Source organism: Hermetia illucens, chromosome 1 (assembly GCF_905115235.1).
Source record: "Hermetia illucens chromosome 1, iHerIll2.2.curated.20191125, whole genome shotgun sequence".
Taxonomy (NCBI): Eukaryota; Metazoa; Arthropoda; class Insecta; order Diptera; family Stratiomyidae; genus Hermetia; species Hermetia illucens.
Genome location: NC_051849.1, coordinates 75,922,443 through 75,936,014, shown reverse-complemented (window position 1 = coordinate 75,936,014; position 13,572 = coordinate 75,922,443). Strand labels below are relative to the sequence as shown.

General features: G+C 38.9%; 1 protein-coding gene across 2 annotated transcripts in view; it reads right to left on the bottom strand.

The window, feature by feature from the left end:
• The window catches only part of LOC119647563 (calcineurin subunit B type 2), a 42,195-nt gene extending 29,053 nt beyond the window's left edge, over positions 1 to 13,142 (bottom strand). The window contains exons 1-2 of one of the 2 annotated variants that reach the window (XM_038048683.1): positions 12,958 to 13,142; positions 12,613 to 12,652 (exon numbers count right to left, since the gene is read on the bottom strand). In XM_038048683.1, the coding sequence (XP_037904611.1) occupies positions 12,613 to 12,652; positions 12,958 to 12,960 (43 nt within the window). In that variant the 5' untranslated portion in view covers positions 12,961 to 13,142. The remainder of the gene's footprint in view (positions 1 to 12,612; positions 12,653 to 12,957) is intronic. The other variant, XM_038048598.1, reaches the window with a different exon arrangement.
• Between the last annotated feature and the right edge of the window lie 430 nt (positions 13,143 to 13,572).

Below are 13,572 nucleotides of genomic sequence, written 5' to 3'. Positions count from 1 at the left end.
AACAAGACGATCGATCGATCGGCTTTCCTTTCCATAAATATGTAAAGTCATAAATCGGAAATGATGATCACTATCAGATGATCAAATCGTCTTTAGCTGAAGTAGGTATCAATTTTTGCAGAAGTTTTTGAAGATACCTTCTCTAGCGATCCTAGCATACTTAAAAAACACCTAGTTCTATGCAGTCACATTAGTAGATCTTCCTGTATCATGTTTCTATTTCCATTGGATTAGGCACCTCAAGTTAACATATCGGAAGACCGTTGGGCTACCCTCCGTTATTGTATTCATATTTATCTGATAAATATAATTTTTATTTAGCATTTCATATATTTCTCGAAATTTGCAAAACACTTTAAAATATTCCATAATAAATATAACTTTTCGGTGTCAATTTGGCATAGTGCCAATGACTCGATTTTTGTCAAAACAAATGTCTCAATATTAATTTTATGTTTAGGTCAAGATTTTCTCTGCATTGATAAAAAACAGAGCAAACTAATTGAAAACATCTTGTCAACTCAAAGAATTTAATTATTGTACACCTGTCTAAAAGCCAAATGCCATTATTTTACATTTGTTTTCAAGGATGCGCAAAGTGAAACTTCAAAACTTTCGAACAATCATACAAGAAGTCCTTTCATTGAGTCTATGTACAAGAGCTGATTCTACAATAGTCTCAAGTACATTAAATGTTAATAGATCTACAATTAGGAATATAAATTTGGAGTATAAGTAATTACAGCTTGTTATATTGGAACTAAAAAAGAATAAGTTAGATTGATTCAAAGTGATACTACTATAGTCAATCGAATTGCTATAAATGTTTAATATTTAATAAGATAGAATTCTAAGTGCATATAAAATGTAATCAATAGAAGCAATAATTTTTAAGTACCGGACATAAAATTTAGAGCTTTCGTTCGTTTAAGGGTTGGTTATAAAACGCTATGTGATGCGAAATTCATGCAAGGGAGTATCAAATCGGAATGAAGAATGTGGCCACTTCGATTTTTTAATAAAAACACTTTTTGTTAGAAATTTTTCAAACTTTTGTACCTAGTTCTCTTAGTTGATAGAACAGCCTTTACATAAGAAATTGTTTGAATTGTTAGGAATACCAGTCGCATCAGGTCTTTATTATGCCCTTCAGCAGGAAAAACTAAAACAAAATTATCATGCCATCCGGCAGGAAGAACTAAACTGGCAAAAAATAGCAAAAAAATACCTTTAGCGAAAAATTAAATTACTAATAATGGCAACAATACAAGTAAATTCAATCCTGAACACGAGGTGCACTGAACTCTGCCTTCGCCATTGCGAGGATCTTGTGGGCCTACTACCGAGGAGAGTGAAGGAGACTAGCTTTAAAATTCTAATGCTTTCGGGTTTTGGCATATTGTTATTGATATTAATATTTCCAAAATGAATGTTGATATTTATAAAGAATTATCTTTGTGATAGGAACAAAAAATTATAACTATACGTATTGCTTAGAGGCAATAGCAGTTGTAGTAAATGCAAGTATTGGCATTTCCAGATTTTAAGTAACGCAGCGAAGGCAGATTAAGCGCCGCTAATGTAGAAATAACGCTACCAATATAGATAAATTAATCGAAACCTCAACTTTCTGCCCGTTAATGCAGATAGGGTTTACTCAATTTCCCCAAAAATATGGTAATATACTATTATTAACTTAATTTGAGTAGATATCGATATGGAGAGTATTTTGAGGCCTGGGTACCATATCGTGGCAGCTTCATGATTTTTTTCAGATTTTTCGCTTGGTTATTTTATGAGAATGGGTCCGTTAAATAAATCATCATTTTCCACCCCTCTCACTCCCCGCCTTTTAAACAACTTTCAAAACTAAGACCGGCTTCGAAAAGTACTAATCGAGATCTTTCATTTGATACCCCACATGACTATATTCGGTGAAAAAAAATTTTACACCCTCCTTTTACATGGATAGTCAAATTGCCCTGAGTTTTTATCACCCAAAAATCGTTCAGAAATGTAGCAATCTCAGATTGCAAAGTATATTTTATCGAAAAGCAGAAATTGTAGAAGCACTGTGGGCATCCTTTACGGTCCATAATTCACGAGATGGCCATATGTTCAGAATAGGAATTGTAAAAAATGATAACTGTCCATCCTGTAATGAGGAAGCGGAATTCACGAAATCTATGTGAGTACCCCCCTAAGGTGGCATCAGATATCAAATTTTAGTACTGATGTACTCCAGTTGCAGCGGGTAGCATCACATCCAAATCCCGCGATAAATAAACGAATCTGGGATATTCCGTTATAAGGTGACGTCGACTACAATGGAATAATATGATCTCAGTGCTCAAGAGACGATGCCTCTCCTTCACTTCCCACATTGGACCAAGTTCGCTTTACATCTAGCATTACACTGGTCCGTCTCTTGTAGCGAAAGATAAGAATTTAGCTAGGATTGAGCTGATTCGAAATGTTTACTGCTGAATTAAGTAATAGTCGAAATGTTTGCTTGGAACTCTATTTGAAAAATTTCTGCCATAATGAATTCATATTTACCTATTGTTGACTTTTCTTTATTTCACAGATAAGCTCATGTTTTCAATTTATTTTAGGACTGACTGACTGATCCCTTAGTACGCAAAATTGCGTGAATGATGGCATGGTAGGCGATTCACTGCAACCCAAATTCTAACAGGTAAATTCCAGAGTTCAGATAATGCCGCTTTGTCGTGCTAGATAAGACAGAAGGTTCTTCGCTTTGTGGACAAAATTGTCGGAACAGAAGTTCGTGATCAAATCTCATTAGTGCCAGAGGAATGTGGATCATGAGTGGATTCCTAATAGTAGTCGACTCAATTGTAAATATCCAAGCCAAATGAGAGTAAAAGTTCCAGGCGAGCGCAATACTGACCATATTGCTTCCTAGTTTACTGTTATGGTTTTCAAATGATTCTTCTAACGCGCTCCAAAGCTTGGGCTCAAATTGAATTGTTGAGCTATCAATTATTGTTGTTTATAACGTCACTATTAATTTACATTTAACAGTTGTAGAAATTGAAATAGTGAAAATCAAATGGCATTACTTAATAATGATATATTGGTTTATATTACCAATAACAAACACATATGAATCAAATCATTCAACCGAACAAATAAATTATACACATTTCCATGATTTATTAAGACCCAATTAAAAAATGGAAAAGCTAACAGATATTGAGAATTCTAATAAATTTCGAATAAAATGTGTATAAAGCAATCTGCAAAAAAGACACAGGAAAAAAATTCAATAAATAACCAGATATAATTTGCTTCAAAGACGCAGCGAATAATATTTGACGCCCAATTTAACATAATAGCACATTCTCTGTATGTTTTTTGCTAGCACTTTATTCTCTACAAAAACATAAAATTGTGCTGGTTTCTCGAAAGAAACTAACAATTAAGTTTGATACTTAGTCATGCTGTAAGCGCCAGAAATATTTCAAATCGTCGCACGTCGCATTCATGCCAAACCATTTAGACATCGTGCCAAGTACTCGTTCACTTCCAGATGGAATATACGGCAACCAATTGTAGTAATTACTTGATTTTCTAATATTATTTTATAGTCATTTTTGCACCAAATATGCAGTCGCCAACTATTCCATTAATTGAATAAAATAGCAAATTAAAAGTGTTTGGAAATTTTAGGAATGCGGAGTGGAATGGTACATTTCCGAAGAGTAAATACAAAAATTCTAGTTGAAGATGAAAAATACCAATTGTTAGCAATTGTGGATCAGAAATACGCTCGTAATAAAGAGGATGTTGATGATGAATTTTCAGATGGCGGATTATTGGAGCAGCATCTTTTACGAATAGAAATCAGTGGTTGTCGAATCATCTGATTTTTTTTTTAATTTACTATCCCAGTATTCTTTTTACTGGGACAACTTAGAGAATCCTTCCAGCGTATGACCCATGTTACCCAATTTCATATTTGCTTCGAAGTTTTCAGGATAATTGTACGTTTTCTACTTTGCTTTCAGGTCGCTTTTCTGATTTTTTTTGTCAATCATCGTTTTGCATTAAATGCTCACGGAGCTTTCGAATTTCTACATTTCTCGTATAAAATATGGTTGTTATAAATCCTGCCACATAATGCATAATGCGTCAGCTTTTCAGTTTTTGGCAATGTGTTATCATGTTTATATTCTTTCTCCATACCACTCTACTTTTTGTTGTTTTTAAGTTGCCATCTGCTGTTGTCGCTCATTAGAACTAAGATACTTTTGACGATCGATGTGTAAAAGGTTTGTCTTCTCTTAGGGCTGATTTATTGTTCATACCTAATGCCAAAAAGAATCGACCTTTTTAAAACGTTGCTTTTCTGTGGACATTTATATTTCTTAGTATCGGCAAGGCAATATAGTGTTTTATTTGCTAGCATGATTGTCCTTTGTGATTTTTGCACCTAAATACACAAACATATCGTCCTTGTTACAGATTGATGAAATTTTCCCATACTGTGTCATAGTTTTGAATATATCATTGTCTACACTAATCGCAACTTTCATCGCAGCAAGATTTCCCCCTTTGTTCCTCAGTCGCAAAAGTGTTAACATTTCCACAGCATTTGTTTCCTTGTGAATACTTGATCAATCATAACTGTTGTTCGCCAATAATACTTTTAAGAAAAACTTGTTTTCTTATGTACATTGCAAAATAGGCAAGTAAAGAATGAAAATGTGCAAAATTAAAGTGAGATAAGACTCATTTTCGGAAGGTATCCAACCCAGAAATTTGAAAAAAGTTCAGGATGATGTATTTATTTGAAATTTACCTCCCAACATACATCCCATCCCAAATAGTACATTATTAGCTCTTTGAAATCGTCCTGAAAACCAACTTTAAGTTCTTTCGACGAGTACCAAATCCGGAATGCAGTAACAGAGAGGATAGTATTGGGAAAAATACTGGAAAGTTTCGTGGAAATTCGGCTTTTAGTATCAAAGTTACAGAGGCTCAATCATATCAACTTTGTGGGAATTTGCTGCATCTTAAAACGTGGAAATAAAATGCTGACATCAACAAAACCAAGGTTCTCAGTCGATCAGTCATTACACACTCCTTATCTGCATTATTGGACAGAGCATTGAAGCGTCGATCAGTTTGTACATTTAGGTAGCATCATTTCTGCCGACAGTGGCATCGAACCTGCTAGATCCGCTTTCGCTGCCTTGTCCAAAATTCGGAAATGCAGTTAAATTGAGACTGTTCTGTGCTAGTATTCTTTCTATGTGGCTTTATGGAAGTTGTACATGGAAAGTGGTCAACACTGTCACTCAAAAGCTCCAACCCAGTGGCAGTGGATAGGTGCTACATTAATGACTTGCTAATAATATTGAACTCCTTGTGTGCGTATAAAGTTGACTATTATCGATACAGTATTTTCCAGAAAAATTATTAATTATTTGTATAAGTGGCTCTGCAAAAATAGTCCACAATTTGTAACTATGTTCGAGCGGAATCGTCGTGAATTCAAGGTTACTCCTGTAAAGAAACAAAGCTTTTCATATCTGAAGCGTGTGGCTCCCGGGTTCCCGACTGGTTTAAGATATTTTCAACATTTATTATTATATTGATATCCTTCGGCGTAAGCAATAATTTTCGATTATGTTGAGATCAGATTTTCTATTGGAAAAAAGCATTGTACATATTCATTAGCTTTCATTTTCTCACTAATGGACGCTAATTCCAACCGACAGTTAAACTCGATAGCATGGGCCTTTACGAATCCTTCGCCATGCTTTTACTTATTTAATATTATTTCCTCTCCTCCCTGAATGTTGGGGAAATTATAGGTCCAGCCAACTGAACTGTCTCCATATTTTTCCAGTGGATATGGTGCGTTGAAAACGCCAAATGGTGCCTGTTCTGAAGAGCAGTTAACAGTGGATTTTGCTTCAACTTCGGGCGTTAGATGGCGACTTTCAAATTACATACTGTATGTTACGTTGCTTAGCTTCAACGCCACCCCTATGCTTATTTCCCGTGTGATTGGGAGCAGAATTTGAAACCGTCTTCAAAGTTCGACGCTTTTCATGTGGTCAACCTGGTGACTCTTTTCCCTTTAGTTCCCAGTAAATTCACTATGTCCTTTCAACTTGACGCAATGGCTGCATTCAATGAGCAGGAGCATGCAACTAAATGGGACAATACCCTCGATTCTATACGCTGGAGTCTGCATGTGACCCTCAATCAGACAACGAGAAAGTCCGCATATGAGTTAGATGTTCCGCAGTTTAAATTACTCTCTCCTCTCAAATGAAGTTTATGAGGAAGATCTTGTGGGTTTACAGAAAGCGAGGCATGAAATTAACGAATCAATAAAAGAAAAGCAGAAGCTGCCGAAAGAATATTTGGATTAAGATCGAAACCATAACCCTATGAAGTAGATCATTTTGTAGTGGTGAGGAGACCCAAGGGGGCAAATGACTGAGCAAGCAGAAAGATAATCCTGAATACAGCAAAGCAAACGTGGCAAAAGTTTCAGGTAAGAACCGTTATATAGTAGATTTGCCAGAAGGGGGTCTGAGTCCAAAATTTTTTGGTGGCCTTTTTAGTTTGGCAGTATAATGGCAAGCGAAACCAATAAATTTATTTTTGACTTAGGTGAATATTTGCGTCCATCAGAAGGAAGGAAACGATATTCGCAGGTATCTTGTTGCTTTTATTGGCAGTAACCCGAAGGGAAGAGGGCTCTGGTATGGCACTGATAATGGATTCAAAGAGGATCTGGTCATGTTTCACTTCTTAAGAGACAATAAAATTCACCCCCTCGTCTTTTTTCACTTGAGCTTAGGAATTTAAATTTCTCTATTCGGTATCCTTCAAATTTAATTTAACCTTTAAGAGCAGACTTGACAGTGAGTGGATGGCCGGATGTTCAAGGTCCCAGCATCCTTGGCGGGCCCGTCTGCCAGTCTACTCATTATCAGCATTTTTCGAGTGTGCACATCAGCAATGTTTCAGTGAAAATATACTCTAAATGCTTAACTGTTTGTACTGCCGGATTTCCACTCCTGATAAGGTCGGTAGTGTGCAGCTGCCCCACTTAACTTTCCTAATGAACACAACTAGTCCAGTGTTCCTAGCGTTCACTGTAAATCAATTATGGAGGCATCAACTGTATATTATATGTTGAGTTGCATTCAAGCAAAGATCTTTGTGTCATTCAGGAGCCACAGTAAGGTGTCCGTTATTACCATTAGCGATAACACAGGAGAGAGCCACAAATCGCCGCGAATGAGGCATAATTGAAGGCGCCTAAGGCATATTCTTTTTCGCACATCGCCTTTTTAATTTTTGCAGTGAGCTCACGCAATGCAATCTTCACGAATTGTCTTTCTGTCGTCTATAGTGAAGTGACCTAGGAATGTATGTACCCTTTATGAACCGATCTACTAATCATTTCATTCCTTTTAGCAGAAAGGATATTAGACTGATCGATCGGAAGAAGACATGCTCAATCGCAACAAGCTTTTAGATGCTTTAAAAATGGCGACTTTGACGATGAAGAAAAGGAACGTCCTGGATAGCTGAAAAAGGTTGAAGGCACTGAATTGAAAGGACTATTGGATGAAAATTCTTTCCAAACCAAAGTGGATAGCTCTCTTCGGAAGCTTCTCTCATAACAGTTGCGAACATCCGGGTCGTTTTCTCAATTCCAATAATGGATTTGATGCGCCTACTAGAGATATTAACTCGAGCGCTCAACAGTGTTTTGTACGTCTGTCATCCGCGTATTCGGAAATGGAGCGATTGGAGTGGAATCCATGCCCATATCGAGATCAATGCGCCTGCGATCTGAGAGGGCAATTTCGTTCGATGCCCTCCACTCTCTGATAAGAGTCATATCAGTGGATCCTTTCGTGATATCAATGACATCTCGATAGACGGCATTGAAGAACATGGGTTGATTACTCAAGTTGAGGATCTGCAGTCGATTTTTACGAGATATTCTAATAATTCCGATTCTGCCGTGTTGATGTTAGCACTAACCTAACAGGTGTGGTGGGCATTAGCATCGCATCCTGTTATTCCCCCGTGATAGCATATTGTATAGCTCTAATGAATTTTCCTGGGAAAGTTAGTAGAGCACAAAAAATCTCCTTATCTTGGTTTTGACTGAAGGTTAATTTGACCGTTGTGGTCACTTGGTCATTAACCAAAATAGGAGGTCTTTCGAAACCACCATGCAGGAGTGGAGTTTACCATTGGCATGCCACAGGTCAGCATGTCGGAAGTTTAATATTGTTTATTGCTTTTATTTGCAGCTCAAAAAAAAGACAGCTCTGGTACGAAACTAACAATGGACTCAAAGAGGATATCGTCTCCGCAGATATCCAATAGGGTTCTGTATTGCGATCGCTACTGTGAAACATCATGTACAACGATGTACCCAAACTTCAACAAACCACTGCAGTGAATAACGCCAAAGATAGCATTGATTATAGTTACAAAGCATTTTAGATGTCAGGTAGTTCTCATGTGAAAACAAACGGAGCAGAAAACGTAAACATTCTCATCGCCACAGGAGAAACGATTTCATTAACATTAGCAATCACATCATCACTTTTAAGACCGCCCATATATGGGCATGATGATAAAATCAAGGTTAAATTTTAGTCAGCTATTGCAGTATACTCTTTGCAAAACTGGTAGTGACTTTATGTGGCCCATGCGATGATACAAAACAAACGAGATGTGGTGCACTTTTCGACTACTCAGGCCTGGGGAGAGAAAAGGTGGTTTTCCACAGTAAACAGCAAATTATTAAATTTAATGGCATAATAGAGACGTCCAGATATTTGCACCCCTGGTCCGGATTTCTCTCTATGGCCATGCATAATAGATTTTTTTTATACATAAGATTAAACCATATGCGCAAACAACCGATCTATCGATCGGTATCGCTCATCAATTTCATCGTTATAGAGGCTACGGAATCTTTCATTTTCATGTGGAAGGCCATAAATTCTTCCGAGGTTTCTTCTCTCCAACTCTTGGAAATTTTTCTTGCTAAGAAACCAAGTCTCCGAGTAACACATCATTGTCTGAGACGTGTCGAGCTAAGCAGTTTTTGTAAGCTGAACTAGAATATGTTGGCAACCAAGAACCGTGCGCGGATTTCATCGTCATAGCTGTTACGGGTTGTGATTTTCGACCGTAGATAGGAGAAATCATCAACGGTCTCAAAGTTGTAATATCCCATTTTTATTTTGCAACCAGCGCGATTTTGAGTTGTTGGATTTTTGGTTCTTGGTGCTGAAATTGCCCCCATGTACTTCGCCCCACCTTGGTTAATGTGCAGCCCAAGAAAATAAACTGTACATCTCGGGTTGTTCTTCCCATGTCAAATCGTCATCATCAGCCAGCAGTTGGGGGGACTTGAAGAGGATGATGCCTCTTGCATTAATATCTGCATCGCGAATCACTTCTTCTAGGACCAGGTTATAGAAAGCGCATGTTAGGGCATCCCCTTGTTTTAGACCATTAGTGATGTTGAATGGTTTCGAGAGTGATCCCACTGCTTTAATCGGGCCACGCACATCGATTAGGGTCAGTCTTGTCAGTTTGATCAATTTCGTCAGGATACCGAATTCTCTCATGGCTGTGTATAGTTTTACCGTCATAGGCGGCGTTGAAGTCGATGAAAGGAGATGTAACTGGTGGCCACAATTCAACAGTTTTTCCATCGCCTTCCGCAGAGAGAATTGAGTTCGTGATAGGCCTCTGCGTGTGCCCGTGTTCTTTAAGAGTGCTCCATTGCCCAGTATGCAAAATTCTTCGGTTCTGTTGCTTACTTACATTCATCGGCGAACCAGCCATTCCAACTATTTTTGTGGCTGGGGCCAAGTATGTTTGTGGCCGCATCAATGATAGCTTTTTGAAGTGGTTGTGAAGATTGTTGTTGTTGATGCTTCATCTCTAGGATCTGTTAGATGCGATTATTGCGCCATCCATTTAACCCTTACGAAAGGCTTTTCTGTGAATAGCTTCAGTATTCACTTTCACCTGATTGTCAGAGGGGATTTTAGGTGTTGTAATTCGAGCCCGGTCCACTTTGCAAATGAAATAATAATCAAAGTTTATATTCGCTACATTAAAGTTCTGGCATTCATCAAGGTTAAGGGGTGGCGGCATCCAATCAACATGTAGTCAATTTAATTGAAAGTGTTTATTGACTTTCCAACCACCATTTCGTAACTGAAGAATCCGCAGTCCGTTATCATTTGTGTTTTTTTGTAAGCTATGGGAGTCAATATATCGTCTGAATACGGGCTCTGTCCCTACTTGACCGTTGAAATCTAGAAATATTACTCCCTTCTATTGCTTCGTAGAAAGTATCTTCCTCCGACTCTGCAGTCTCCTCTGTAGAGGTGTGAACGTTAATGAGGTTAATTTTTCGAAATTTGTCTCGGAAACGCAGAGTGCATAGCTTTTCGCTTATGTTTTCAAAGCCGATAACAGCAAATTTCAAGTTTTGACTCACTAGAAACTTACTTTGAGTACACGGTTTACTTTATGGCCTCTGCAATATATGGTGTAGTGGCTTTTCTTCAGGAAATCGGTCCCTGTCCAGCACATCTCTTGCAACGCTGTTACATCAGCCTTATATTGGGGCAGGGTATGGGCTAGCTGTTAAGCAGTATGTGGTCTGTACAGAGAGTGCACGTCCCATGAGAAAAAGCGCAAATCGTTAGTCCATTTTCATCGTTCCAAAATCCGTCCAATCCGAGGCTTCTTTGGTGACTGCGTAAGTTTCGTTTTCTGTTTAGAGGTGTCAGTTCCCAGATATATTCCATCGTGGGTACCAATCTACGTTTCGCCCTGGGAGCTATACTACTCTTTGAACGTGTAGATGCAAAGGAAATAAATGTGTGAAGCTAGGATTTGTCGCCGGTTGCTGGCATATGTAAGCAGTTTAAAGAAAAAATGGAAATAAAACGAGAAGAAAGAGATAGAATTGAACGATCGGAGGTAGAACGTTGACTAGGATTATTCATGCCTTACAAAAAAGTTATGTCCTTGGAGAACTTTGCGTTTGGAAAAATACTTAATGGCTTTACAGTAGTTTATTCGCTTTTAACGGTGAACTTTTATTAACTAACACATGAAAATCCATGTCTTCCGCATGAAAATCCAGGATTTATTTTAGGCTTAATAAAGTTAGAATATTTTGTGGCAATTTGTAATCAGTACGGAAAATAAGTTCGCCTATGTGAGGTAGAAACAGAGTTGATCAATTTTCGTCAAGTAGCCCGAGATACGCTTGTTTAATTGAGTTCTGATGTCATTCAGGCTTGTTTTCGATAGCCCGATCACAGCAAACTGCTCGCTTTGATCGCCCTCTCAATTTCAGCCTTAAATTCATTATCGTCGGTTAATTGTAACCGACTATGTACACAAATGTTTTCTTCACTATCATAATTGGCCCCTTTTACGTAGAACATCGAACATTTCCGTGCCTTATCGATTAATTAGAACCTTATGGAGCCGTAATCAATGCAGCTTAAGTGTATCATTGACATTGGTATTAACTCGCGCCAAATGTGTGCTCGCAGCCAACAAAGTTGTGTATTTGCTGATAAGCGATTCAAGATACTCGGGCCGATAGCAAAACGCTCCCAGCTTTTATTCGGTGTGGCCGGGAAGCAAATAACATCAGTAAACAAAATTCCCTTTAAATGATTTCAATTTTGATATCGGCACTCGAGAGCCTTACGTGAAATCCGTGCATGCCTGAGGCAGCCCGCGGCCGCCCGCGCCCGCACGCAACCACCAACACATCCTGAACGAACGATTTAGGCAAATTCGACGAGGAAGGTCAAACGGCGGCAATCAGTGTGTACTCGCAGCGTAGGGGGACACGACCTCAGCGACAGCGAATGTAAACACCTGATCGCTCTTTCTATAAATAATCAATAATATCGTAACAGGTGGCTCGCTGGATTATAGCATTGCACTGGCTCTCGGCAGCCGAGCGCTGTGCGTGATTTGGGCTGCTCACTGGCTAATTTTTAAATTGCTCCACCGACTGCAGGAAGCATGCTGGCGGGCGCTGCGTGGCACGCAACAGTCTCCCGAGCGCGCGCTCGAAATAACCACTTCGTCAGACTGCACCACTCTGCAGGCCGCCCCACAAGGGCACTCTGTAAAACCACTGCCGAGCACGGGGTCGCGCCCCCCTCAGCTGACTGGCTACTGTTTTCCTTCACCTTAATCACTGCCACCATCGCATTCTGCTTGTCTAATTGTCAGTCGATAATTTCATGTATTAATGATCTGGCGTAAAATTAGAAACACAAATAACAATGACAAGGCGCGAAAAAATTCAAAACGATCTAATTAGAATTCGACCCGCCTTCGTCAAAGTCACTCCGTCCACTTTCTGCTCGCGGATGCTTCCCCGATGCCAAGAACCACAAACACAACCCGCTCCGCCTTCGCTACTTGGAATGCAAGATTCGTGTCCTAATTCGATTTGGACGCACCGATATTAAAGCAAAAGGAGTCCACGCACATGACAAAACTTCAAACTTCAATTTCGCATATACTTACAATTGGAGCACATCTCCATGGGCAATGAAGTTTCGTTACCCTGCGAAAAGAAGGAAAAGGGAATTTATTAGGTCAGTCGCTGCATGACATTCCACCGAGCCAGCGATCTCCCGACGGAATTTTTCAAGTCAGAAAAGGTGTTTTCGCCCGACTGGCGAACCGTTCGTCCTTGCTGGCGATCCGCATATTTCATCTAATCAAGCCACTCAGCTCAGGCTCTCTGCATAACGTTTTTATTTCGCCTTATGCGAGCAAGACCCGTTTTTGCCCTCGTTCGTCGCGAAGGAAAATTTTTCCAGGTTTTCGACTTGAAAATTACCGCTGCCGGACGTGACGAGCTCTTACCATTTTTACGCTAATTCACTATATTAACCGCTACGAGAATATTACACAGAAGCACTATTTCTATTTCATTTGATTTCGGTGTCAAATTGAATAATTCATATAAAAAGCTCACAAAAATATGCCTCGACGTTCGACACAAACTATTATCGACACAATGGCTACCGTTGTGTTGCCTGATTGTCTGCGAGGTGCAAGTAGAAAATTTTGATTTTTCGAAAATTATGAACTGTTTTACCGCTAGTCGAGCCGCTGTATTGTTTTCCGGGAGAGTTATTAAATTTTCAATAGAAGCGAATTAAATTCGGGGAGTTGTTCCCGGGGCGGTCGTTGAGTTGGGAATGAATTATTACCCAATTACCGGCAAGAATCTGAGAGAAAGAAGTTAACTTATTGTAACCTTCGAATGTCTGAAAAGAATCAACAACCCTTTTTTCAATTTGATGCCTAAAATGCACATCAAATAATTGGAACGTGTTGCACACGTAAGAATTGTTAATTAGTTCCCCGAACCTATTTTCTCAGGTCTTTTCCTTACTAATCACATCTTAATACTAGAAGTCAGAAGATTTTCCAAATTATTTCTTGGTTTTTTACTTTCTAAATATCACAATGAGG